The sequence below is a fragment of the Herpailurus yagouaroundi genome, unplaced genomic scaffold (genome assembly GCF_014898765.1).
Source record: "Herpailurus yagouaroundi ecotype Mexico unplaced genomic scaffold, PumYag 67383, whole genome shotgun sequence".
NCBI classification, from domain to species: domain Eukaryota; kingdom Metazoa; phylum Chordata; class Mammalia; order Carnivora; family Felidae; genus Herpailurus; species Herpailurus yagouaroundi.
In genome coordinates this window covers 288,315-315,650 of record NW_024420199.1, presented here as the reverse complement: position 1 = coordinate 315,650, position 27,336 = coordinate 288,315, and the positions used below count along the sequence as shown (strand labels likewise).

The 27,336-nt window shown below is 40.7% G+C and overlaps 1 protein-coding gene across 2 annotated transcripts in view; it reads right to left on the bottom strand.

Moving 5' to 3' along the window:
• The window catches only part of BTK (Bruton tyrosine kinase), a 32,201-nt gene extending 8,818 nt beyond the window's left edge, over positions 1–23,383 (bottom strand). The window contains exons 1-10 of one of the 2 annotated variants that reach the window (XM_040467225.1): positions 23,267–23,383; positions 15,011–15,256; positions 14,363–14,461; positions 10,816–10,884; positions 9,199–9,280; positions 2,834–2,962; positions 2,454–2,521; positions 1,333–1,520; positions 844–906; positions 214–268 (exon numbers count right to left, since the gene is read on the bottom strand). In XM_040467225.1, coding sequence (XP_040323159.1) covers positions 214–268; positions 844–906; positions 1,333–1,520; positions 2,454–2,521; positions 2,834–2,962; positions 9,199–9,280; positions 10,816–10,884; positions 14,363–14,461; positions 15,011–15,151 — 894 coding nt within the window. In that variant the 5' untranslated portion in view covers positions 15,152–15,256; positions 23,267–23,383. The remainder of the gene's footprint in view (positions 1–213; positions 269–843; positions 907–1,332; positions 1,521–2,453; positions 2,522–2,833; positions 2,963–9,198; positions 9,281–10,815; positions 10,885–14,362; positions 14,462–15,010; positions 15,257–23,266) is intronic. The other variant, XM_040467224.1, reaches the window with a different exon arrangement.
• Between the last annotated feature and the right edge of the window lie 3,953 nt (positions 23,384–27,336).

Here is a 27,336-nt window from a genome sequence, read left to right as displayed (position 1 = left end):
CCAAAACCTGAGAGAAAACTGAAGCCTTGATTTTACCGCCAAGTTCCATGTTTGAGCTGCAGCCTCATTGCTTTTGATACTGAAAAGTGTAATTGAGACCCCTCCCAAATAAAATGACAGCCTTGACACTGCCTTGCCTTGAGGTGACAGATAGAAGCAAGCCCTCACTTGTTGTGCAAGGAGAATGCCATTTGCCTGTGGTCACACACTTACCTCTTGCTTTAGCAGTTGCTCAGCTTGACTCCGAGTCATGTGTTTAGAATACCACCTGTAAAGGGAGAATGCTTCAGTGGCTCTTAGGCCACAGGGTTAGCAGCTTAGAGGTTAGAGCACTTTTCACGGCTCGTCTATGCCAGTGGTTCAGTCAGTTCAATCAACTCCTATTTATTGAGTACCTATCATGTGCATAGCACACAGCATCCCTTTCCCAAAGACTGGTTGGAAATGAAGAGCACAGGACAAAAGGCAAAGGGGTTCAAGGAAGGGATTAGGGACAGGACATTCAAGGATAATCCATTTACATGATTAGGGAGAAAGGAAAACAACAGAAGTTTGCCGTTTTCACCCTTTCTTATCAAATTGTCAAATACTTTTCTTTGAATGGTTCTTCTGAATTTGGGTAGGTGACGTTGTGTGATGACCTCTCCAGCTCTCATAAGAAAAGAGTGTTTGGGGTGAGGGTAAGACATACCCACTGACTTAGGGTGGTGGCATCATTTGACCCAGTTGGCAGTGGCTTTAGTAAGTATCTTAAAATAAAAATTTTACTGAAAGTATAAGAATGTATACATTATATTCCATTGGTCTGGGAAGACTGTGTGCTGGGAACATAAGCATACTCACTCATACATTTCTATGGAGTCTTCTGCTTCGGTGACATAGTTACTAGGGATGTAGCCTTCCTGCCTGTAGAGGAGACAGTGTGGTATATCATCCAGTACTTCCCATCCTGGCAGGGGCGGGGGATACAGATTCATATGCCTGTATCCCCCGGCTCAGAACAGATCTCAAATGGAGGTATATAAACCACATTCCTCCCTCAAAGAGGATCATGTCACGGATGCATGGCTAAGCCAGTGAAGTGTGTAGCTTCTGCATGTGCAGCGCTGATTATATGCGCATGACAACATATGGGCCATACCTTGTAGGCTCCGAGAGGTGGCCACAAGTAGAGCTGCACTCTGGGAAGTACTTGGCAGGACAGCATAGTCACTTTGGTGTGGGAAGAACAACTTCTGATTGGGATACTGAACGGGGGAATCATGCTGCAAGATTTTGCATGTGTGTGGAGAAGGTGGGCACAAGGCTCCAGAAGGGCTGGAGTGGACTCACCCATTTTTATCCCGCGCTCTCCACCAGGGTAAGTTGCTCTCCTCCAGGATAAAATACTCATCACCCTTTCGTAGCTGTAGATCATTTGCATTCATTGGCATATAATCATAAAGGGCTACAACCTTTTTCAGCTCACTTGTAGAGGCAGGTGCTGCTGTTGGCTCAGGGGGCAGAGGCTTTTTCAAGATCTGTGTAGTTGAGGAGGAAAAAGTAGGGGATTTTGGCTAGATATCAAGCCCTCTCCTCTTCTCCCCCAACTCTCAGGCTTACTAGAGACACCAGTCTAACCTAAATCAGGAATTTAAAAAAATGTTTATTCAGCATTTATTCAACCAGTTTTCAAGTATCTATGCTGGCTTCTCAGCCTGCATATCAGAATCATCTAGAGAGTGGCTAATAATCATAGGCTGTTTCCTATATCAATAGTGTCAACATATCTGGGGATGGGACCCAGGCACCAGTATTTTTAAAACTTCCCAGACAAAAACCATGAACAGTCATGATCTAGAAACCTTGGCATTAAACAAGTACATGGATCTACTAAGTGGCTCCAAATCTTAGTTTCCTTGTTTGTAAAATGAGCATAATAACTCCAGCCCTGCTTACTCATAAAATATGAGAAAGAGGTTTTTAGATTTCAAAAAGTAACCAAAAAATCAATAATAATATACTAGTGGTAGGATCAAGTATTGGGTATATGGGTTTTCACTGTTAAATTCTTACAACTCTATGTTTGAAAATATTTTTCACTTAAAAATATCAGGCTTTGTTTTGTTTTAAAGAGGTGATTGGATTAAATCATTGCCAAGAGCTTTGCAATAGCGCTCTATCTTACCACTGAATAGGAAGTCCTAATTAGGACAAATCCCATGTTTCCTCAAGAACACCAATTAACATTACTAAGTCCCCTGGGAGTTCTAAGACTAGTGTGCTTTCAGGGTGTGACTGTAAGTTTCTCTTTTTTTAATTTTTAATTTTATTTTTAAATTAATCTCTACACCCAACATGGGGCTTGAACTCATGACCCCAAGATCAAGAGTCACATGCTCTACCGACTGAGCTACCCAGGTGCCCCTGTAAGTTTCTATTTAAACAGTAGCAGCACCAATTTCTCTGTATACCTGGTCCTCCTCAGGTGTGGGAGGAAGGGGCTTTTTCGTCTTTCGGTGAGAACTCCCAGGTTTTAAACCTACAAAGTAAGAAACCAGTTTTGATATAGAATGCATCTTAGGAAAGGGCCCAGGGACAGATTTGATTAGGAACTTAGCTTTTGTATACATTACCTTTAGGAAAGTTATAAAAAGTCTAAGTGCGTACAGCCCTGTACCAGGTTGCACAGCTTGGACAGCAGAGTGCCAGCAGGATTTCGGCCCCAGCTAAACCCCTCTCCCAGGCCCCTTTGTGCAGTGGGCAAAATGTACAAACCTGGGTTTGACAGACTCTTGAAAGGGTGGTGGATAGGGTCAAAAGAGGGAGAAGTTATATTGATGAGATCTCTTACTTCCATTCCTATTCTCCAAAATTTGGCAGCCCATAGCATTTTTGGCTGTCTGAGAGCAGCAGAGATACTGCCCATCGATCCAGAAGCAAGGATGGTATTTCTGTGCCAGATCACTGTTGTACCGGATTACTGTAATGGGAGAGAGAGAGAAAGAGATCACATCTGAAATTCCAAAGAATCCACCATTTGCATGTTTTCCTCTTTGACTAAGGTTAGTGGTGAGCTCCAAACAACTGCCCCTTCCTCAGGACCAGTTGGCTCATATCCCTGTCCCTGGAGAGTTCTTGTGCAGTCCTCTTCAGTGGTCTCTCATGATGACTATCTCCTGACTATGGTGGTAAGAATATCTATGTGTCCAGAGCCCAAGAACAACAACAACAAAATATATATGTTCTCTGTTTTCCCAGTAACCATTACAATATTCCTGTAAGGCAACGTGTTGATTATGGTGTTCTTTTCCAGATACAGGAAACAATAAGCCCATGCCAAACTCGCTCCAGTTCTCAACATGCCAATGTCCCAGCTACCTGAGTGGTCTTTTAGAGATACCTACTTTAGTGAGATTATCTGCATCAGGCTTTCCATGTTCATAGAATAGACAATAGAATGGAGCTCAGGAGCAAATGGAGTGATTCTGCCTCTAGAATAAACATGGTTCCGGTCTTCCTAGGGCCACCAAGGTGGGTTCAGCTCATTGTGGGAGATAAACACAGCACCTCCATTTCCTTCACAGAGTCATGAGGTTCAAAATGTCTCCCAGAAGCCAAAGTACTTTGCAAAGAATAGAGTGGTTTGCAGATAGGAGGAATTGGTATTACTGTTTTTAATACTGTGGCATCTCAAGAACCTGAGCATGAAGTCAATTAGATAAGTCATCCATGGGATCAAGTTGTCAGATAACAGATAGAGCCAAGACAACTGAAATAATTGACAATAGCTATCATTGGGACAAAAAGACTTTGGCTGGTCTAAAAATATGCACATTTGAGGACTTGCACATTTCAGCCTTTACTGCTAAGGAGAAGCCCATGTAACTTTTTTTTTTTTTTTTAAGATAAAAACAAGGCAGGGGTGCCTGGGTGGCTCAGCTGGTTGAACGTCCAACTTCGGCTCAGGTCATGATCTTGCAGTTGACGAGTTCGAGCCCCACGTCAGGCTCTGTGCTGACAGCTCAGAGCCTGGAGCCTGCTTCAGATTCTGTGTCTCCCTCTCTCTCTGCCCCTTCCCTGCTCATGCTCTGTCTCTCTCTATCTCAAAAATATATAAATATTAAAAATTTTTAAAAAAACAAGGGAAATTTTTCCTCTGTAGAGACCAACTCAAGTCCTTAAGAGCTTGCTAGTCTCACTCCATTCATTCACTTAAGACTTTGAGGGAAGCCTAGAAGCTTCTGGTGGCCAGGTGCATTTCACAGGCAAATTAACAAAAGTGCTGGTTTTTTTAAAGTACTATTGTGATGCTTTTCTAAACATGGATTGGAGGACTTCTAACCACTGTTCCCTGCTTAACCTCATCCTTTACTTTCTCAGCACTCCCCTTCACCATCGTACCAGGTACAGGGTGGTGGGACCTAGTCAGATGGAGGTGCAAGCTAAGGGGCTGCATTGTCTCTAGAGAATTTTAAAACACTAGTAAAACCAACCAAAAGTCTGTCTTTTATTATTACCAGGCACTGGCAATTCTGAACAACATTCCAGATGTCAGCCAGGACTGATCACTCTCACTACCTCCATTCTCTGCCCCTCTGTCCTCCCACCATTACTCTTCACCCAGGGATTTGAAGGCCCTCTGGTGCAGGCCTGCACACTGGCAGACCAGAATTCTTAACCAATAACTGGCTGCTCTACAAAACGAAGCTATGCTAATATGCGGATGAAGGCACATAATGCTTTCTGCCCTCTCTCCCTACAGAAGACTCATTAAGAACTCACCCTACATTGCTAAATAATGCCTGCCTCTTACAGTGTCCCTTGAAGATGACACCCTTTCTCTTGCTGGCTAATCCAGAACTGGTATTTCCAGCTACCTAGGAGGGAATTTCAAAAACATTCATCTGTTATGGACTAAATGTTTATGCCCCCCCTGCCTTGAAATTCATATGAGGAAGCCACTCAATGCGATAGTATTAGGAGATGGAGGCTTAGGGAGGTAATTAGGTCATAAGAATGGAGTTCTCATGATGGGATTAGTGCCCTTATAAGAAGAGACAAGAGAGATTCTGTCTCTCTCTGCCATAGGAAAACAGAGGGAGAAAGTGGCCATTCTGCAAGCCAGGCAGAGGGTTCTCACCAGAAACCAAATCCACTGGCATATTGATCTTGGACTCCCCAGATTCCAGAATGGTGATAAATCAACGTTTTTTGTTTAAGCCACCTGGTCTATGGTATTTTTTATTACAGCCTGAACTAAGGCAGTGTCCAAGTGAGAGGGCCAGGAAAGACTACTTCACCAATGCATAGGGCCAACTCTGTCTGGGAAGCACTAATGGTTGGTGCACTTTCTCCAAGTACTTGATGGGCTGGTCTCTCATGTTCATATTTATCAGGATAATGTCTAAAATTCTGTTTCATTATGAATGAGTTCTTCCTCCCTATATTAGTTGTCGCAGTTTTGTCAATGCCACTCTTTCTTTCATTTTTGGTGAGATCAGGACTTTTGCTTATTTTTGAAGTTGCAATTAGGAGAGGATCTATTAAGCTTGTCCAAACCAATATTCTAGAGTGAATGTAGACACATATCTGTGGTGCTATAACATTAAAGTGCCCACTGTTGTGTTCAAGGAAATGGAAGGAGAGAGCCCAAGTCCTCAGGGATACAACCTCTGCATGGAAAGTGCCACTGAAAAAAGAAGGCAGCTGGATATGGGGTACCTGAAGCCCTACTTTTAAATGGAGGTATATGGGGCGCCTGGGTGGCGCAGTCGGTTAAGCGTCCGACTTCAGCCAGGTCACGATCTCGCGGTCCGTGAGTTCGAGCCCCGCGTCAGGCTCTGGGCTGATGGCTCGGAGCTTGGAGCCTGTTTCCGATTCTGTGTCTCCCTCTCTCTCTGCCCCTCCCCCGTTCATGCTCTGTCTCTCTCTGTCCCAAAAATAAATAAACGTTGAAAAAAAAATTTTAATGGAGGTATAACTTACACCTAATGAAGTGTGCAATCTAAGATATACAACTAGCCACATTTGTCTACAACCATTTAACCACCACTCTGATCCAGGACCTCAGAAGGCTCCCTCAGGCACTTTAATAGCCAATAACCCTGCAGAGGTAGCCAGTACTCAGATGAAGTCTCCTTCTCATGCCTGTGATTTTCAACTGCTGCATTTTATCCTACAGTGGGATAACTTATCCCTAGAGTAGGACTTTATGCCTCCTAGATTATCTCACAATTGGCATTGCAGAACCTGGGGCTGTCTTGGTATTGTTACGACTTGCACCTAAATCCCCCAGCAACTATGGTATTTTGTTGCAAGTTGCCTACTTTTTTGGGTCATATTGTCAGCCCAAGCAGGTTCAAGAAGACATACACCCAGGTGTAGAACAACTGGAAATGAAATGTCTTCAGAAACACAAGAGAAGAAAAGGCAAAATTGTACCTTCCCACACTACCTATCCACACTAATAACCCAACTCAAATGGTAGTGTTTTCTATTTGTTTTGGCTTTATTTTTACTGTTGTTGTAGTTTTACTTACCTAATGAACCTTAATAGTAGTGCATAATCAGCATTATAAGTTTGCCATTTGAGTTAATAAGCCAAGTTTACAAGCTGGATATTCTTTTTTTTATTTTCTTAATGATTATTTATTTATTTTGAGAGAGAGAGACAGAGAGGAGAGAGAAAGAGAGAGAGAGAGAGAGCTCAAACAGGAGATGGGCAGAGAGAGAGGGAGAGAGAAACAATCCCAAGCAGACTCTGCAGTGCCAGTGTAGAGCCCAACACCGGGCTCAATCTCGCAAACTGTGAGATCATGACCTGAGCCAAAATCAAGAGTCAGACCCTTAACGGACTGAGCTACCCAGGCGCCCCACACACTGGATATTCAGTCGTTGCTAATACCTTGAATATAGTGGACACTCAGTAAATATTTGTTAGGCTAACTTATGACTGGTTTTGAAATTAGTAGTTTAAGTGTAAGGGAGTTACTAACTTGCATGTGTCACTTTTTTTTCTCTTCTGGTTCTTGCTCAGTATGTCCCACTTTCCCCTATTTCCAAACTAACTCCTAGCTGTCCATCAACATGGAGCCCTAGTTAGTGGTGGTTGTATACTCTTACAGAAAAATCAGTGAGCATAACCATTGGTCCCTTTCTGCATTCAAGTCATTGTATTAGGCACTGTGGAGAGAAACCAAAGAAATACAAACATATATGCCTTCTGTGTGCTCATTTTGTACCCCTAGGGCTAAAGCAGGCCTCTTACCTCAAAACATGCCCCCCCAAAAAATCCCAAGAACTGGACTTTGTGGTATAAGATATCACCAATTTGCCATCTCAACATGGCCTTACTCTAGAATATCTTGCAGCTAACTACAGGTATAACTTCTGGGCTTGAGAACAAACCAGCATGAAACTATGTACTAAACTTAGGCTCTGGAATCATTCAGACCTAGGGATATGGTAAAAATCCAGGCTTTACCATCAAGTGTGCCCATGAATGTGACCATGAGCAGGTTACTGAACCTCTTTGAACCTCAGTTCCCTCATCTATAAATAGGGGAATAATACATACTTCATAAACTTATCATGAGAATTAAAAGCTAGTACATTTGAAGCACTTGGCACAGAGCCTGGTACATAATAAGTGCTTATTAAGCGTTGTTATTTTTTTATTTTTAAAGTTTATTTTTTAGTTATTTATTTGTTTTGAGAGAGAGAGAGACAGCACACGCCAGGGAGGGGCAGAGAAAGGGAGGGAGAGAAAGATTCCTAAGCAGGCTCTGAGCTGCCAGCACAGAGCCCGATTCAGGGCTCAAACTCATGAACTGCCAAATCATGACCTGAGCCGAAACCAAGAGTTGGACACTTAACCGACTGAGCCACCCAGGCACCCCTATTATTGTTGTTTTAACCCAAGGTTGCTGTGAGAATTAAATGAGACAATAAATATAAGGTACCTAGCTTGGTGTATGGCACATAGCAAGAATACAATAAATGACCCCTTTCTTCCTTTCTCCTCTCCTCTTTCAGCTTGAAAGATTTGGTGATTTTTATTTTGGCCAATCAGACTTGCACTCAAGGGAGTGAATAAGGGTGGTATGGTGAGCCACCGAATATCAGAATCTAAATGTTAACAAAAAGGGCTGTCGTGCAATAACCCAACCATGCTGTTATCAGTCTGCCATCCTTCCTGTTTCTCTAGGCAGCCTTTCCTGATGTCAACTCAACCAGTTAATCTCTCAGTCACTTGACATGTGGCTATATATACACACAAATATGTGTGCATGCATCCTGTGCTGCAAGACTTTAGAGTCAAGTTTATCTGAGCATGTTGTATGGTCTTTGTGAAATGCTGAAACTATGCAAGTTTAAGTCCTCACAAAACAAGGAACATGAAATAGTTCCTTAGAAAATATTTACCCATGAAAGAGATGTACCATGCTTTCCTATACAGTGTTTTATAGTTTTTCATGTGTTTTCATAAACATTATATCATTTGATCATTAAGACAACCCTGGAGGTAGGTATGGCAGGTACCATTATTATTTCTATTCCAGAAGAAGAAACTAAGCTTCAAAAGGAGCTTGTTGGCCTACTTGCTAGAGGTCACCCAGTTTATTAGTGGCAGAAGAGGGCTTGGAAGAAGCTTCTCTGCTCTGACTTCAAGCATTCTCATAATCATCTAAGTTTTGGGAACTAGATATTTTATAGTTAGGATTTGAAATATTGCAATAACCATTGAATGCCATACCACCCTTATAGTTGGTGGAAAGAGTGGGACTATTTTATAGATAGGGAAATAGAGGTGCCTACAACTACAGAATTGCACTAGAGAGATAATGGTGGAACTGCATTGAAACTCTTTGTCTTGTACATTATCTTTTATTCATATACTGGAAGGAAAGGAGTTTAATAACTCAATTGTATCACTAATATTGGATAAAATACAATTTATCGTCTTCTTTCCTTCCTCCCTCCCTGTCTTCCTCCTTCCCGCCTCCCTCCTCTCTTTCCTTTTGTCTCTTCCACCTCTTCTCTTTTTTCTCTGTCACCTCCCTCCTTCCATCCATTCTTCTTTAGTCTCTCCTTTTCTCCCTCCCTCCATCTCTCTTTCCCTGTCCCCCTGCTCCTTTCTCTCTTCTTCTCTCCCTCTCCCTCTCCTTTTTTCCCTTCTTTCTGTGAAAACTAGTTTATTTTCAAAATAATTCTCACCATTTTTGAGCTGATGAATCCAACGCTTCCTCAGTTCTTCAGTTGGGGAAAAGACATAAAGAGGCCCTTCATCATATACAACCTGAGGCAATGGACACACAGACTTCAGCAGTTAGGATTCAGAAAAAAGAAGAAAATTTTTGAAAGAAATAATCTTAAGCTACAACTTTGTATATTCATAGTGGAAAACAAAGAAAGTTGGGGTCTTCAGTCAGCAGTGGAGCTGGGGTCATGTGAGCTGTCTGATAAATTCCTGAACAAATTAATATCCAGGGTAGTAGGACTTAGGGGCTCTTAGCTTTTTAAATGGTCCTAGATCCTCTTGACCTGTGTTTCAATTTGTGTGTAAACATAGTTCATAATATTTCCATCTACTCATGATGGAGACAGGATTTGTGTTTATCCAACAAAAAATATGTTATGATCTTATTAAACTTTGTGTTTGTATAGGAGAGAATTCTTCATCGGTATATATGGATTATAATATGTAACAAAATTTTAACTCAGAGCTAATTTTCCTCCCATGCCCTAGTGGCCTCCCATTGTCAAAATAAACCAAGTTTGGAACCACAAAAGAGTAAAGTATATATTTACTTCAAAAAGAGTAAAGTATATATTAAGCATTGTCATAAAATCAAACAGTATTTTTTAAAAACTTCACATGTACAAGGCATTGTGTTTGGTATTGTAGAGGTGCATGAAACATGTGGTTCCAATCCTCACAGACATTACATATTGGATTCTGAAATCAAATGTAAATTAATTTGAATTAATTAATGGTATTATCCACTAGCCCAGCCAAACAACATCATCTTGTTGAAAAACAACAGTAGTAAAAACGATGTCTAAAACACTCCTCCTTCATAGGTTTTGTAAATTTTGATACAGTCAAGGATGTGAACAAGATCCTTGCAAATTTTTCTTTTTGCTTGTTAGTCTTGCTGTGCTCATAAATCCATGACAGAAAGCCCCCTCCCCTGAGACTTTCCACTTCCTTTTCTGGCTTTCACTGTTTGCAGAGGCTGCTATATTCACAACATATGACCTACAGAGTTTTCAGGATGTAAGCAAGCCAAACTGAAGGTTGAATCTGAAGCTCTTGCTCTCCCTCATGGATTAAAATGCACCTATGAAACAGATATCTATGTGGCTTTTCAGTTATTTCAGACTTGAATAGAATTTAGGTTTATGTATAAGTCTAATAAGCCTTCCCCATACTGAACTTCCTAATACTACTCCTTCCCTCCCCTTTTCTGTCTTTTCAACCCACATGACCACCATTAGACAGATAGGCAGAACCAGAAGGAAGTGAAATGCTCACTCAACAGAGCATCTTTCTTAATGTAGTTACCATAGACAAGACACACCATAATACAATTACTGCCATTATGGATTCTCTTTGAGGTGTAGGGACTAAAAGGTACTGTGTTAAATTGGGAAAACAGAAAAAAAAAAAAAACACTCTTAGCCCATGTCAGTGTCATTTCTCACTTGAGTGTCCTTATCCACCTCAACTTCTGTTCACTGGGACCTAGTATTCTTCACTGTGCCCTGCACCCCATCCCTAATTATTACATTACAGGTACCTTTGAGAGCTGGTGAGAGAAAATACCCTACCTGGAAGGGATAAGGGAACCTTTCAATGATTGAAATCTGCTCCATTTCACTGGATTCTTCACCCCTTCTCTGCAATGAAAGAAGAAAGCACATGCCACTGTGGAAAACAGTGTGGAAGTTCCTTAAAAAGTTAAAAATAGAACTACCTTATGATCCAGCAATTGCACTACTTGTCATTTACCCAAAGAATACAAAAACACTAATTCAAAGGGACACATGCACCCCTATGTTTATAGCAGTATTACTTAAATAGCTGAGATATGGAAGCAGCTGAAGTGTCCATCCATTAATAAATGGTTAAAGAAGATGTGATATATAGATATAGATATAGATATAGACATATAGATGTGTGTGTGTGTGTGTATACACACACATACAATGGAATATTATTCATCCATTAAAAAGAGTGAAATCTTGCCATTTGAAGCATGGATGGAACTAGAGAGTATAATGCCAAGTAAAGTAAGTTGGACAGAGAAGGACAAAAAACATATGATTTCACTCAATATGGAATTTAAGAAACAAAATAAACAAGCAAAGGAAAAAATGAGAGAGAGAGAGAGAGAGAGAGAGAGAGAGAGAGAGAGAGTCAAAGCAAGAAACAGATAAGTATAGAGAACAATTTGGTGGTTACCAGAGGGGAGGTGGGTGGGTGTTGGGTTAAACCGGTGATGGAAATTAAGGAGTGCACTTGTGATGAGCTCAGGGAAAGTATGGAACTATTGAATTACTATACTGTACACCTGAAACTAATATAACACTGCCTGTTAGCTAACTAGAATTAAAATAACAACTTAAGGGTGCCTGGGTGGCTCAGCCGGTTGGGCATCCAACTTCGGCTCAGGTCGTGATCTCATGCCTTGTGAGTTTGGGCCCCACGTCGGGCTCTGTGATGACAGCTCAGAGCCTGGAGCCTGCTTTGGATTCTCTCTGCCTCTCCCCTGCTCATTCTCTGTCTCTCAAAAATAAACATTAAAAAAAAAAACAACTTAAAAAAGAAGAGAGCATGGTTGTTAATTGATACATTGCTGTCTTTTGGATTTCCTTGGGTACTGGGAGTCCTTTGCAGTGGCTCCAGAAGACATTCCTGCACAGACAATTCTTATTAGAGATTGCTTCCTTTAACCCAATAGGGACACGTATCCATAAGAACCAGCACATACGTGTTCAAAAAAAAAAAAAAAACTCACACATTTCAAACCATCAAGGAAAGGGAGGTCACTCAATCAGTGGTGCTGGGACAAACATTTTACCACTAATATTGGTATGTGTGTTGAGGGAGAGTTAGGTGGCTATTTCACACCATACACCAAAGTAAAATCTGGATGGATTCAAGAGGTTAATATAAAAATAGAATTCTGAATGACTGAGAAAAAAAACATATTGACTGTATGTATAATCTTGTGGGAGACAAGGCCTTTCCAATATAATGCTAAAGGTTAGAAACATTAGGAAAAAGATGAAGTAATCTGATGGCATAGACTTTAAAACCCAGTATGGTAAAAATGAACAAGTAAAAAACACCATAAAATTAAAATATAAATGAAAAACTGGGAAAAATATTTTCAACACATATTAAAGGATTAATACTCTTTTTAAAAAAAATGTTTATTTTGACAGAGAGAAAATGAGCAGAGGAGGAGTAGAGAGAGAAGGAGACAGAGAATCCCAAGCAGGCTCTGTACTGTCAGCACAGAGCCTGACATGGGGCTCGAACTCAAGAACTGTGAGATCATGACCTGAGCCAAAATCAAGAATCAGACACAACTGACTGAAGCACCCAGGCACTCTAAGCATTAATACTCTTAATATATCAAGATCTCTTAAAAAGTACTAAGAATAAGGTAAACATATGAGCAGAAAATTGGGCAAAAAAAATGAGCAGGCAATTCACAGAAGGAAAAATATAAATAAGCTGTAAGACATAAACATTCAACCTTATGAGTAACAAAAAATTGCAAAATAAGTCAGAAATGAAATATCACTTTTCTTGGCTGCCAAATTAACAAATATTTAAAATGTCTGATACTGGAAAGAATGTAGAGAAATAGAGATACTCTCATACATAGCTTGTAGGAGTGCATGAAATTTAAATTCCACTTCTAGAAAATAGAATATAAAGATAAACATAACCAAATTGTACAAATCTAATAAAGGGAAGAACAATATTTTACTTCTAGGAAGTTATTTTAAGGAAATGAATAGCAAATGTACATAAAGATGTATGCAAGGATATTCTTAACATGGTTATAATATCAAGTTGGAAACAAATGTGTAGTAATAGGTCAGTTAAACAAATTGCAATATATTCATAATAGAGAATACCACATAGTCATTAAAATCACGTTATTAAAAAGTATCTATTGTCATGGGAAAATATTCCATATATTGTTAAATTGAAAACGTTACAAAGCAAGATGTTTAGTATGATTCTATGTTTTCAATACCTAACATATGGGTGCCTGGCACACTTAGGCAGAAAAGCATGTGGCTCTTGATGTTGGGGGTGTGAGTTTGACTCCATGTTTGTTGTAGAGATTACTTAAATAAATAGGCTTAAAAAATAAATGTATAACATACATATTAGTATGAATATGTGTGCTGCTAGTGGAGAAAAACATCTGAAACTCTGTATACCAACATACAATTGCTGTTTTGCCTGGATAATGGGATTATGCGGTTTTATCTTCTTTATTGTGCTTTTTAAAGTATTTTATAGAGTTTCTATAATAAGGAAAAATAATAAATGATATTTTTTAAAAAAATTCAATCTGAGGGGCGCCTGGGTGGCGCAGTCGGTTAAGCGTCGACTTCAGCCAGGTCACGATCTCGCAGTCCGTGAGTTCGAGCCCCCCGACGGGCTCTGGGCTGATGGCTCGGAGCCTGGAGCCTGTTTCCGATTCTGTGTCCTCTCTCTCTGCCCCTCCCCCGTTCATGCTCTCTCTCTGTCCCAAAAATAAATAAATGTTGAAAAAAAAATTAAAAAAAAATTCCATCTGAAATCTGTAAGTGTTATGCCTTAGAGAGCCTCTGGGAAATGAGAGGAGACTAAACCTTGAGTTATTAAAGAATCTCATGACTCAGAGCCCTAGATTCTGGCCTTCAGACTAACTCAAACCTATAAATCTGATCCTGGTATCTGAGACAGTAAAACTAATAATCTCTGATCAGTTTGAAAATTTTAAATATTGGGGCCTCTCTCTGGCTGGCTCAGTTGGTGGAGCATGTGACTCTTGGTCTCAGGGTTGTGAGTTCAAACCCCACTTTGGGTGTAGAGATTATTTTTAAAAAATAAAATCTTTACAACAAAAAGAAAATTTGATATGTCGTCTTAAAATTGGTGTTAGGAGCTTTCAAGTTTAAGTGAGCTGTTCTGCATCTGGGTGGAAAATGCTGAGACTCAATATAACCAATATGTGGCAGAGTGAAGAATTTTATAAGGGAGGTTTACCATATTGCACAGCATCACCATTTTATTTGCAGAGAACTGAAGTGTTCCAAGTTTCTTAACCACTACACTCCTGCTCTGACAATGGCCTCTACTTACCGGAATCTGTCTTTCAGGGGGAGGATTTTTTTCAGGAACCACTGTTTCAACGCAGGTGATCTTCTCAACATCTATTGAACCCTTCTTACTGCCTCTTCTCTGAGAAAGAGAATGAGGAAGAAAATGGAGAAAGGTTAAGACTGATTAAGCAACTAGATGATTAGATTTTGTTATCTAATCATTCAACATAGTGAGGTGACAACCACAGTCTACATCAGGACCTGTCATTTTGAAAAAAAAACAAAAAACAAAAAACTTCCAGATCTATTAATCTAATATTTTTTGACTATCAGATAAAGGAACATACTATAGAAGCGTGGATGACTGTGTGTGGCTTTACCATAAAAAGTAAGAAAGTAATTTTCTAGACTTGGATTTCATTCTCAACAACATTTAATGAATGATCACCAATTACAAGATTCCATGGTAAGATTTCATCCCTCCCACCCCTGCCAGCTTCTTAGCACCTTTGAATTTTTGCGCCAGCATGGCTGTAGTTAGTTCAAGGATAGGAAACATTTTCCTTACTTTGAAATGTACCCAGGTCCCTACCACCTCCCTCCTCCAAACAGAAAGGATCTACTTCCTTCTCAAGGAAGATCTAAGGCCAGGTCCTTGAAACTCAAGTTTCACAGCAGAGAAACTTACCCCACGTTCAAAGTCATACTCATAATAGGAAAGTTTATTCACAGTCAAGAGAAAGAGGCGCTTCTTGAAGTTTAAAGGTGATGTTTTCTTTTTCTGTTGGGATCGCTTGAGAAAGATGCTCTCCAGTATCACTGTAGCCATCGCTTCTTCTTTCTGAAACTCACTTGTGTGCTGTTGATAATGAAAGTTCTTGAGGACCCAGATCTTTAATCCTCATCCTTCCTGGTTTCCCCTCAGCCTGGCCATCTAGTTTCAAATGGAACAGAAATGTGCAAAGCTAACAAAGATCCTTCTTCCTACCTTGACATCTTCCTTCCACAGCCCCCACCTCTGTCAGTTTTCAGGTTTAATGGATGCACATTGAATTGGAGGACTGGTTCGACGTTGTGAGTTCACATACACTGGCTTTTTGTATAAGGCAATGGAATGCTCTGGATGTCAAATGACATGTACTTGTGTGCTTGGTAATGTCTAGAGGCAGCTTTATACTAACCGCCCTTTTATGATATCTGTTAACAGCAAAAGCCTCTGTGCAGCTGTTGACTCTGATATTCCCAGAAGGGATAATGCAGGTGCCAGAACTCCACTGAGGCAGATATTGGACTTTCAGTTCCCAGTTTCCTAGACAGCGAATGTAATTGTTTCAAACACTGTCCCACTGGGGTCTGTAACCGAGGGGTCTAATAAGGATATGGAGGCTGCACCTGCAGGTATGGACATGTACTAACTGCCGCCCAAATGATTTTGCCCATCGGCCACTGGCTGAGCTACAAAGGATAGAATCTTTGTTCTAAAATTGAAAACCAATTTCTGGGGAGGAAGTTGTTTTTGTTTTTTGGTTTTTCCTCCCTCCTTTTTTTTTTCTTAGATTGGTTCTTTTAGACAGTGTCATACAAAAGTGATGCAACTTAGTCTTATGGATGCCATCTCTGTTTATGAAAAGTAACTTATTTCACCCTCTCCAAACTTATAATACTCCAGAAAGATTCAGTTTAGGTAACTGAAGTATGGAAATGCAAAGACAGTTACAAAAAGTCACCATTTTTTTATTTGCACAAAACACGTTTTTATATAAGTTATTTGCTTGGTTTATGCACAATTGTATACTACTAATTCCATACCTTCCTTAGACAGATAAAGTGAAACTATAAATACTGCCACAAAACAGAGCACAAATAAGTGCTGAGAAAATCAGCAACCCCTCTCAAATTTGTTACAGGTGGCTTTTTTCCTTAAGGGGGGTGGCATTTTAAAAAATTAAAGTCCTTAGTGATTTTGGTGGCACCATGGATGCAAAATAAAGTCAGCATGTTTTTATACCTGTGAAGCACAGATTATTGCTCACATCAGGAGAGCAAGGGAGTGGTTTTTATCAAAGTCTGAGGCTATCCACACCATTGTTCTGCTCTTTCCTGTGGTGGAGAAGGTTCTATTATCATACTGGGCACACAAAAATAGGTTAAAGGAACACCACAGATGTTCAGAATGATCACTTATCCACCATGTCAATGCTACTGTCTTTTGGTGGTAGACTAATTCAATGGTTCATAACTCAATTGTTTATAAATTGTGAATGGTTCACAATTCAATGGTTTATAAATGATCTTTTGAGAAAAATTAGGCAAAGGAGCAAACTTTTTCCCATATCATGTCACACAGCTCCCTGACTCCCTGGTTTACATGGTCTCTCACGGGAGTGACAAAGTTTACAACCAGAGTCCTCTTTAACACAGATTCAGCTCAAAGCCCACAGAAATTTCCTTCAACATTAAAACTATTCACTTTCCCAGAAGTAGCGGTAGCCCAGTAATAATACTATATTCTCAAGAATTGTCACTCATCAAGATCCTTGTAACAATATTACTTTTTTTTCCATGGTGAATTCCAATTAAGTACCTTTTCACAATCAAAAAGATTCGAATTACAGAAGATAAAATAAAAGAAAGTGAGCAGCATGACCAGTAAATTGGATCAGAAGCACCCCAACAAACTGCAGCCAATTTTGCTTCTTTTAGCTGAGTAAGCACACCCATCATTTTACCTTTAGCTTTGTTGCAAGCTCTTGATGGACACATTCCCTGCTCTGACCTGGCATCCATCCACTTCAGTCTTGGCGTCTGCTCTTACTTCCTATAAGATAGGTCCTTCTGGAAGCTGCCTCTGCTCTTTTTCTTTTTAGAACAAATCCAATTTGTACAAGAGGAAGCCTTCTTCTCTTTCAAATGTCTGTGTTTGGTTAGGGTTTAGTGCTGGTCTAAGTATGAGGAAGTAAGCAAGCTTCTCACTAGCCATCACCCCTTCAAGCAAGGGGTGAAATGGCCTCTACCTCTAGATCATTGACCTAAAGGATTACCAGGATTTCCAAGGGCTAGCTGCACCCTCTTTGGCAGATTTCCTCCTATTCCTTGTGATCCAGTCCCTGCACACACAGCCTGAAAATGTGGTAGTTCTTCCTTAGTCATCACTGATCCATCCACCAATAATGTGAAAGAAGGTGCATCTGTCCTTTATGTCTTCCTGAATGGTGCTTCTTTAGGTACTTATTGTGGAAGGTTCTAACTTTTTTTTTCTAACTATTTCTGAAGCTGACAGTCAATTTGACCACAAAAGATGCACAGTGAGGGCTGACCCTCCAGTTCACTCAGGGAGTGGGGGTGGGGGTGGAAACCGGAAGTGACATGAATATTACACACACGCAAACACACATACATACTGCTGTTCATATAAAGAAAGAGGAGGAAAAGTAAAAGAAAGACACAGATCTCTTCATTTAAAATTTAGAATTCCAGTATTATGTTCTCTTTATTAAACTACAAATGCAAGGATTTTCACGTGGACACCTTTTGCAGCCTCCCAGCTCCCTATGGAGCAGCAGAATTCAAAAAGTGGGTGCTTGTTAGTAAGAGTTCAGCCATCTTACAAACTGCACTATCCTAAAGAACTAATATGAAAAGCTCCTACAGGATGGGTACACTAAACCACCTTTGGTCCTATTATCGCTCAGGCTGAGGTAAACACTATTATAAACAACACCAGAGCAATGTTCAGAAGACTACACAGCCTGCCTATGATTGGGAAGAGTCCAGGAGATGCTAGTTAGAAATACCCAGTCAGTCATAGTTCAAATAGCTACTTAGCCAGAGTATCCAAGAAATATCATTCTGTCTTTATTTCTCCTTTAAAGCATTAATTGCCCCCAAGAGTCTGTCTATTCCCTTTTCCTCTCAGGGGAATGGAAGGGAACTCCTGTTTCTCTCAATGCAGTCTACCTATCAGGCATTTTATACTCATTATTTCATTTATTTCTCACAACAAACTGATGAGGAAAGTGAGACTCATGGAGGTTTTGTGACTTGCCCAACCTCATCCATCTGTGAATCCACAGCCCTTGTTGTTTCTGTGACACCGACCTCACTCCATCCAGAGGGATTTTTTTTTTTTTTTGGCCTTCAATGAGTTGTGGTGCTATCCACCTCAGCACCTTGTCATCCCCCCTGGCTATCATCAAAAAGTAGTTGGGACAGACTCCTCTGCATCTTATAGGAACATTTGGCAAAAGAGGAAATGGTGGTAATTTCAGGGGATAAGAGAGAGTACAGGACCCTGGGGAAATTTTCCTCTGCAATAATCCTCCAAGCTAGAAAGGATGATTTATCCCTATTAACTTTCAACTGTACTTTTTCCCACATGTGGACTCTTCTTAGTCCTACCAGATTTTCTTACATTTTAAATCTTTCACAAGGAGATCCTAACTAGTTCAAGATTTTTCATTGTTGAGATAAAAACACAAGATTTAGGTTGAACCCCCATCCACTCTTTGTCCCTAGGGTTGTTACTGCACACTGTGAATACAAAATTTTGATTGAATGTACTTTCTTTTATATTATGAAATGTTGCAAATAGACAGTACAAAGAATAACACTATACTTAGAAATGCACCACTTAGCTCTATAAAATCCCAACATTGTGCCATAATTGCTTCTGATGTTTTTCACAAATAAAATACCATCCATAGAGCCAAAACCTCCTTGTATACTCCTCTACAATCAATCCCCTGCTTCCTCAGAGGTTACCAATATCTTGAATTTTGTGTTCATCATTCCTAGGCATGGGTCTATATTATTACTGCATATGTAAATATCCATAAAAGATATTTAGTATTGGTTTGCATGTTTTACATTTCTATATAAGTGTTACACATTCTTCAGCAACTTGCATTTTTCTCAGCTTAATGTTTTATGATTTATTTTCCTTAGTAGTTCTAGCTCACACATTTTTATCTGTTTTTATATGCATAAAGCATTCTATATCATGAGTACATCACACTTTATTTATCCGTTCTCCTACTGATGGATATTTAGGTTGATTGTTTTCAATTATAAACAATGCTGCCATGGACATCCTTGTACATGTGATCATAGTTTTCCACTCTAAGAATGAATTCCCAGTTACTCAAAGTGGCAAACCCAGGTCTGGCTTATCTGTTGGCCTATGTGCTTTGCGTTATCCCTTCTTTCCATTTCAGTCCTATCTTCCTGATGTTTTACTATGAAATCTGGTAGAATTATCAACTGTCTGAAATTAGAGTATCATGGGCTAAATTTAGCTCACCAAAAATCTCTTCTCAGTTCCAAGAAGCATATCATAGGTTCTGATTGAGATTTTCACTGAGAATTTCCTGGAACCAGAAGAGAAGTCTTCTTTCCAATATAACTGTAGCAACAAAGAAACCTAATTGCTCTTGCTAAGTTCCCAAGAAGCTCTATTCAAGCACCAAAGAAACGTAATTATTTGATAAGCTTCATGCTCAGCACTATAAGGGGTGAGCTTTGTGATGAAGTCCTCTAGCCAAAATCAGTTTTCTGGCTGCATGTTAACCAGGGAAATTCTCATCTGCTATAGTCCTCTCCAAGAGGCCTCAGGTTTCTGGTTCTTCTGGTTCTTCATGTTAATATTTTACATGAGAGCCAGGTAGATAATCTGTAAGTCTGCACTCAACATCAGATTGGTGGTAATACTTTCAGCACTGTCCCTCAGCTCTCAGGGTGACTACTGGGGTCTTTCCATCTTTCACTCCAGACTTGAGTGGCCCTTTGGCCTTCTTTTTCGGTTTAGTTTTTGTTTTCCCTGGTTTAAATATTTTATTTATTTTGTCCTTCAATATCAAAATAACACATGCTCATTATAAAAAATGTTTCAAGGGGTGGCTGGGTGACTCAGTCAGTTAAGCCTCTGACTTCGGCTCAGGTCATGATCTTGTGGTTCGTGAGTTTGAGCCCCATGTCGAGCTCTGTGCTGACAGCTTGGAGCCTGGAGCCTGCTTCAGAGTCTGTGTGTGTCTCCCTCTCTCTCTCTGCCCCTCCCATGATCACCCTCTCTCTGCCTCAAAAATAAACATTAAATTTTTTTAATTTTACAAGAATATTAAAAAAGAAAACTATAAGAATATTAAAAAAGAAAACATCAATTATAAGCTCACTATCCAGAGGTATTAATATTTGGGCATATTAACTTCCATTTTTCCTGTGCATTTTTCTTATATTTGAGATCATACTGCACATGCAATTTGTAGTTTACTTATATTTCTTAACATTATCTAGCTATCCATCCGACCAACACACATTTTCCCCAAAATATCCAAAGGTTTTGTTTAACAGTATTCCTGATTATCTTTCCATGATATTAGGATCTCTATATAAGCATCATTCACCAAGTTAAAAAGTATATGCATTTTGCATTTTGAAATACATTGACAAAATAGTTTCCAGAAACATTTTACCAATTTCCACTCCAGATATTAGTTTTTGAGAGCCTGCTTCCCCAATCCTTTATTTATTTTCTGCTCCATTTCTAGTCAGTTTTATACTGTTTTTGTTGCAGACTAATCTGTGTTTTTCATTGAGCCAGTGATCTTGAACTCCAGTGTATTCCAACCTCCAACTTGTGTACAGTTTAACTTATCTTGACTCTCCAGAATTTCCTTCTTCTAGGAATGAACTATATTGACAATCGTTTATTTTTCTTTTAGGGAAGAAAGGCAGTGATCTTTCTGAGGTTCAGATAACCAACAATAACTCTCAGGGTCTCTGATGATGGCTCTCAGAGAGTGAGAATAAAAGCCTGCAATTAAGGCTTTTGTATTTCCAACACCCTCCCTCAGTGCACATGAACCTCTATAGAAACTGAAAGTCACACGTGGCCCATTTGTTTCAGGGTCCTCAGAGGAGTTCTCTCACCCCATCCCCTGATGGCTTCATTTGCATAACCAAGAGGCTTTGGGATGAATTAGGTCAAGGTCTTGTCTCTAGCTTCTTGTTGAGCACTGATTTACTGAAAATTATAGCTCTCCCTTATTCCCAGGAATTATCGATCTGATCTCAATACAGCATCTTTGGTCAAAAAGCAGCAAGTATCTGATGACTCTTTGGAGAACATCCAAACTGGTTTTCAAAAGGCATATCTTCCCCTTATACTAAGTCACTTCCTGGTATGGGTCTAGTCCACTGAAAGGAAAATCTCTATAGGAAATTTGCTCAAATGGAAATAGTAAATCATAGTGCTGATAATTTCAAATTGCACTGAGACCCTAGAAGCAGACGGGAAATTGCATTAGTTCTCACCATAAAGAGTTTACAAAGGATTCTAGCCAAACACATCACTGGTCAAGAACAACAAGAATTTGTACTTTAATGCAGTTTAAATATCTGAATATAAAGGGGGTCAGAATAGAGCACACAGGGCTAGCCTTAAGAGATACTGTTTCCGTATAATGCTTTACGTTCCATGAGTATTTGCATTTTGTGGCTTTTTTGGAGGGTGACATTGTTTTATCAAATAACTGAGGCTCCAGAGAGGCTATAGCACCCTTAGTTCCGGGGCTTGGCATGCAAAATGAGGGAAAGAGTAGAACTAGCACACAACTAACAGCACAGAGGACAGTCCCACAGCTTTATAGACCCCTGCCTCTAGGCTTTGCTGCTGGCCTGCCTCTGGAAATGCACAGCATGGCATTGAGATTTTGAGCTTGGAGAAATGAGTGCCAGGATATGGGACCAGGATTCCCTTTGGAGTCTAATAGCCCACCCAAGGATGTCTTGATCAGGGTCAGCAATCCATTTTATTCTAAATGTCACACCATTTGCTCTAGGCAGGCCCTCTGGGGACACTAGCAGGTCTCAGGCAGAATAAAAATAATAGCAAACCTGGAGATGCTAGTACTTACTATTGCCAGGCTTTGTTTTAACTGTTTTATATATATTAATATGGTTCCTACTCATAACAATCCTATGGGGAAGGTAGTAAAAAAGTAGTGGGAGAGAAAAAATGGAAAAAAGCAGGGGAAGAAAAGGGCAAGAAGAATCCAATGCAATTCAACAATTATTTATTAAGCACAACTCTGTTCTGGGGATATGGTAATGAACAAGATAAGGGGGGTGTAAAGGGGAGTACAAGTAGAGAGAGGAGGAGGAGAGAAAGGAGAAGGGGGGTGGAAAGGAGGAGAGAAGAGAAAAGGAGAGGAGAAATAATGACAAGAGAAAGGAAAGCTGTGCACATGGCAGGCAATGGTAATAGGAAAAACCTTCCCCATGACCTCAGGGGTTGGCCACACTTTCTGGGCTGAGGCTGAGGCTGTTTTCTTCTGGCCCAGGCTCTTACCCTCATTACCACGAGGTTGGTGCACACATAATCATTCCAATAATCCAGCCCACTCCAGACAACATGGGCCCGATGCAGCTCAAGGCAGGTAGTTTACACCCTGGTTTAGACGGTGCTTTTCCCCAGTTTACACAGGTTGATGACCTATTGTGGCACGTGAACTCATACTGTTTTCTCAATCTGCCTCCTACTTTTTCTTCTTCTAAGGGCCTCAGTGACACAAGTATACATTTTGGGCCTTCAAACAATATTTTACCAAATGGCTTATTTTTATCCTACCACCATCGACAATATTACTTTCCTGCCAAGTTTTGCCAAGGCTGCCCGTTTCCAACATTTGCTACCTGTTCAGATGATCACTTCATGCCACTTTTTTCTCTTCTTGTTCCCCCCACAACCCTACTCGGAAAGGACCCTTACATCCCATTCTGATCATTGGAAAGGACCACCAGGGCCTTGTGCTGATGACACTCCCACCCTCTGTCAGCCTTCTCTGCCAGCAGAGGATATGGCACCAGCCACGCTTTCTTGCCAGCCTTCAGGGATCCCATGAAAAATAATTGTTGCTGCTGCCCAGCCTCTGCCATGCCCCAGACCCACCTCAGTCCTGACTTAATGCAGGTAGCTTTCCAGATGCATTGAGATGCCAGGACTTTGAAGGTGTGACTCGATCTCAGAAGACACTGGCCCTGGAGACATATTCTTACAGTCCAGAGAGGAAGGACAGTCTGAGCAAACCCCACCCTTTCACAGCCACTCAGTTCCCTTTTTTTGTTTCCTGACTTAAACCGATGTCTTTTTTTTTTCTTCTCAGCAGCATGGTATCTGGTTCCCTGCCTCTGTTCCTATACCACCTCCCCCTCCCCGAGCCCCCAGCTGTCCCCGCCCTTCATTTGCTTGGGACCTCTGACACTACTATCTTAAGTCTGCTCTGAAAGAAACCTTCTCAACATTACTCGGGACAGTGAGACTCTAGATGGGTCTGGGTTGAGCAGACAGGTCATCAGGCTGACCTCCCCAAGGTGAAGGGACGACATGCCTAAAGAACTGTGGGGATATTCAGCAGAGAGAGTGGAGACTTACAGGAAAGAGGAGAAATGCAGACCTTCAAAGATGTATCAAAGGGTCTAATGAGGAAGAGTCTTTACAGTCTCATGTCCTTGAAGGCAGAGGAGGTTCAAGGTCACACAGTTAAACTTGATAACGAAAGATGGAGACTGCTCACAAGGGGACCCCAAAGTGCAGAGCCTGAGAGAGGTAGAGACAAGACTTCCCCCTGCTGAGTCATTTTCTAAGAAAGCATGTTTTTCTACAGATAAAAATGTACAAATGTAAGCCCTCACAAAGACCTGTGCCCTTCCCCATTTTCTGCGGATGTTGATTTTCTCCATTTCAGATTCTGCCTCAGGGATTAACTCTTTTTTTAAAATTTTTTTCAACATTTATTTATTATTGAGAGACAGAAATAGAGCATGAGCATGGGAGGGGCAGAGATAGGAGGAGACACAGAATCCGAAGCAGGCTCAAGGCTCTGAGCTATCAGCATAGAGCCTGACTTGGGGCTCGAACTCACAAACCACGAGATCATGACCTGAGCCAAAATCGGACACTCAACCGACTGAGCCACCCAGGTGCCCCTCAGGGATTAACTCTTAATTTACACCTTTTTCTTTAATTCTGTAAGTCTATAAACCAGACTAAGTGTGTTAATTGAAGCCTGAATGTTTCCTCAACTACTTCTTAGCCTGTGTTCTGGCCACAATCATCTCTTGGAGGATTCTCCTAGGAAATGAAGACAGTACTGGCTGCAGACCAGGATGGCGGCAGAGCCCCTGCTGACTGGTTGGCTTTCCCACCTTGACACATCAGGCACTGCCATGTTTACTTGCCCTACATGCTGTATCCTAAGATCACAGATCTCACTAGAAGTCTGTCAGAAGTCTTAAGGCAACAAAACTTTTTAAAACACATTTTGTAGGGATGGTAGAGTCGATAATAGTCACATCTGCACAAGATAGATATATCCTTTCACTAGTCACTTCTGAACAGCTGCTCTGGTCCTCTTCCTGAGAGTTGGTCACAGACATTCTCCTCCCCTCCCCTTTTCGTCAGTCAGATGCTACCTGTTGTCACATGGCCTATCCCTTCTCCAGGGCCATCTTGGGGTGGAGACCGGAAATTGATAGGCATACAATGGGGGATCTGGAAAAGGGAGAGTGAGACAAGGGGATAGGGTAAAATAAACCTATGCACTTTTTTACCATCTGCCCATGAGCCTTTCCCTAACACACTTCTCTAGATGACAGAAGGGCTGCACCAAAATAGTGCAAATAAATGGCCGAGTGTCGCCTCAGAAGATTCCCGATGTAATGTAAGGTTTTTTTGGGTGATATCCTGTTGAACATTTTTTAATGAACTTTGAGGAAGATATAGGAAGTAGCCTAGCTAATCTGGGAATGGTGCAAGGCTATTATGAGTTAGATTGGATGACAGAACTGGAGCAATCAGTTTGCAAAAAAGGTCTTGGTCACCTGGTGTGATAAGCTAACTTCAACCAAGTGTATTTTACCAAAGCTAAGGGATGTGTCCCATAATTGGGCACCGAATTGAACTTCAAAGGACTCCAGGTGAAAGTGGGATTGCAGTAGCATTTGTGAAAATGGTTCATAGGTTTTTGCTGATAATGATCAAGAGAAATGTCAGGTCAGTAACATGGCTGCCAGAAAATCCAAGGTCATATTAGGCTTCCTTGTATAAGTAAAATATCTAGACAGAGGAAAGTGAATAGGTCACCTACTCTGCAAGGTGAGGCCATATCTAGACTCTTGTGTTAAGTTCTGAGTGCCTTGTCTTAAGAAAAATTAAGCAGGAGTATGTCCAAAACAGAGACCAGGATTAGTGAAGGAAATCAAAACCAAAGCCATGTTACACAAGGTGTAATAGAAGGAACTAAGGTTGATTAGACTAACAGGGGCCATGTTCATTGTCTTCATTTTTCCATTTGACTAATGTCAAAACCCTGTAGAAACTCTTCAAATGTCAGTAAGACTGCCTAAGAGCCCAAAGAGAAGAAGAAAATGTCAAGACTATGGGCTGGCTGTCTGGCAAAGAAAGTTTTAGGAAATGTAGCAGGTAGTGGTAATGTTTTATTGTCTCCTTCCCAGAGACCATCCAACAAAAAGAGGATGATCAGAGAATCAACTCTGGACTCATGGGTATTCCTGGAGAGTTATGCAAGCATGAGATCCTAGGCTTTCATAGTTCCTTAGCCCTTAGTCACTGGTACCCCTTCCAGAGTCCGTGATCAATTCTCTCACTTCATCATCCTCTACCCTGCAGATGCCCCTGCTTCCCCCATGTGATGTTGTGGTTAGGTGCAAGGCTGTGGTGCTAGAACTACCTGGGTTGAGATTTCAGCTCCACAAAATAATCACTTGTATTGTGCCTGAGTTTCCTTACCTGTGACATATTCATAACAGCACACAATACATGGATTGTTAGGATTACAAGAGGTAGTATATAAGGTGTTTAGGAAAATGCCTGGTATATAAGAAGTCCTCAATAATTGTTAGCTATTATAATTACCAGGCCACAACAGCCATATTGTATAATGTTAAAGAAACCCAGAATCTGGAGTCAGATCACTTGTGTTTATATCCTGGCTCCACTAAATACTATTAACATTGGGCAAAATGTTGAATATACTATTTGAATAGCTTATGGCCTCAACTTTCTCATGTGTAAAATGGGAATAATAGTACTCCCTACCTCTTAGAATTACTGTGAGAATTTTATGAAGCAATCAACTTTAACTTTTTTATTAAATTTTTTAAATATTTATTTTTGAAAGAGAAATCACAAGCTGGGGAGGGGCAGGGGGGAGAGAGAGAGAGAGAGAGAGAGAGAGAACCCAAAGCAAGATCGATGTTGTCAGCACAGAGCCCCATGCATGGCTTGAACTCGCAACCTGGGATCATGATCTGAACCTAAGTTGGAGACTTAATGGACTGAGCCATTCAATTTAAATTTTTTTTAATTTTTAATTTATTTTTGATACACACACACACAGACAGAGCATGAGTGGGAGAGGGGCAGAGAGAGAGGGAGACACAGAATTTGAAGCAGGCTCCAGGCTCCGAGCTGTCAGCACAAAGCCTGACACGGGGCTTGAACTCACGGACTGAGAGATCATGGCCTGAGCTGAAGTCGGACGCTCAACCGACTGAGCCACACAGGGGCCTCTGAGTCATCCAATTTTATTTATTTATTTATTTTTTATTAAAAAAAAAATTTTTTTTTTAACATTTATTTATTTTTGAGACAGGGAGAGACAGAGCATGAACAGGGGAGGGTCAGAGAGAGGGAGACACAGAATCTGAAACAGGCTCCAGGCTCTGAACTGTCAGCACAGAGCCTGACGCGGGGCTCAAACTCACAGACCGCGAGATTGTGACCTGGCTGAAGTTGGACGCTCAACCGACCGAGCCACTCAGGCGCCCCAAGCCATCCAATTTTAAATACTCAGTACACTGAAGTCTTTCTCTGCTAGACTCTTTTTTTAATTTAATATTTATTTTTGAGAGAGAGAGCAAGCGAGCAGGGGAGGAGCAAAGAGAGTATCTGAAGCAGGCTCAGATTCAGTCACTCAGCCGGAAACAGGCCCAGACACC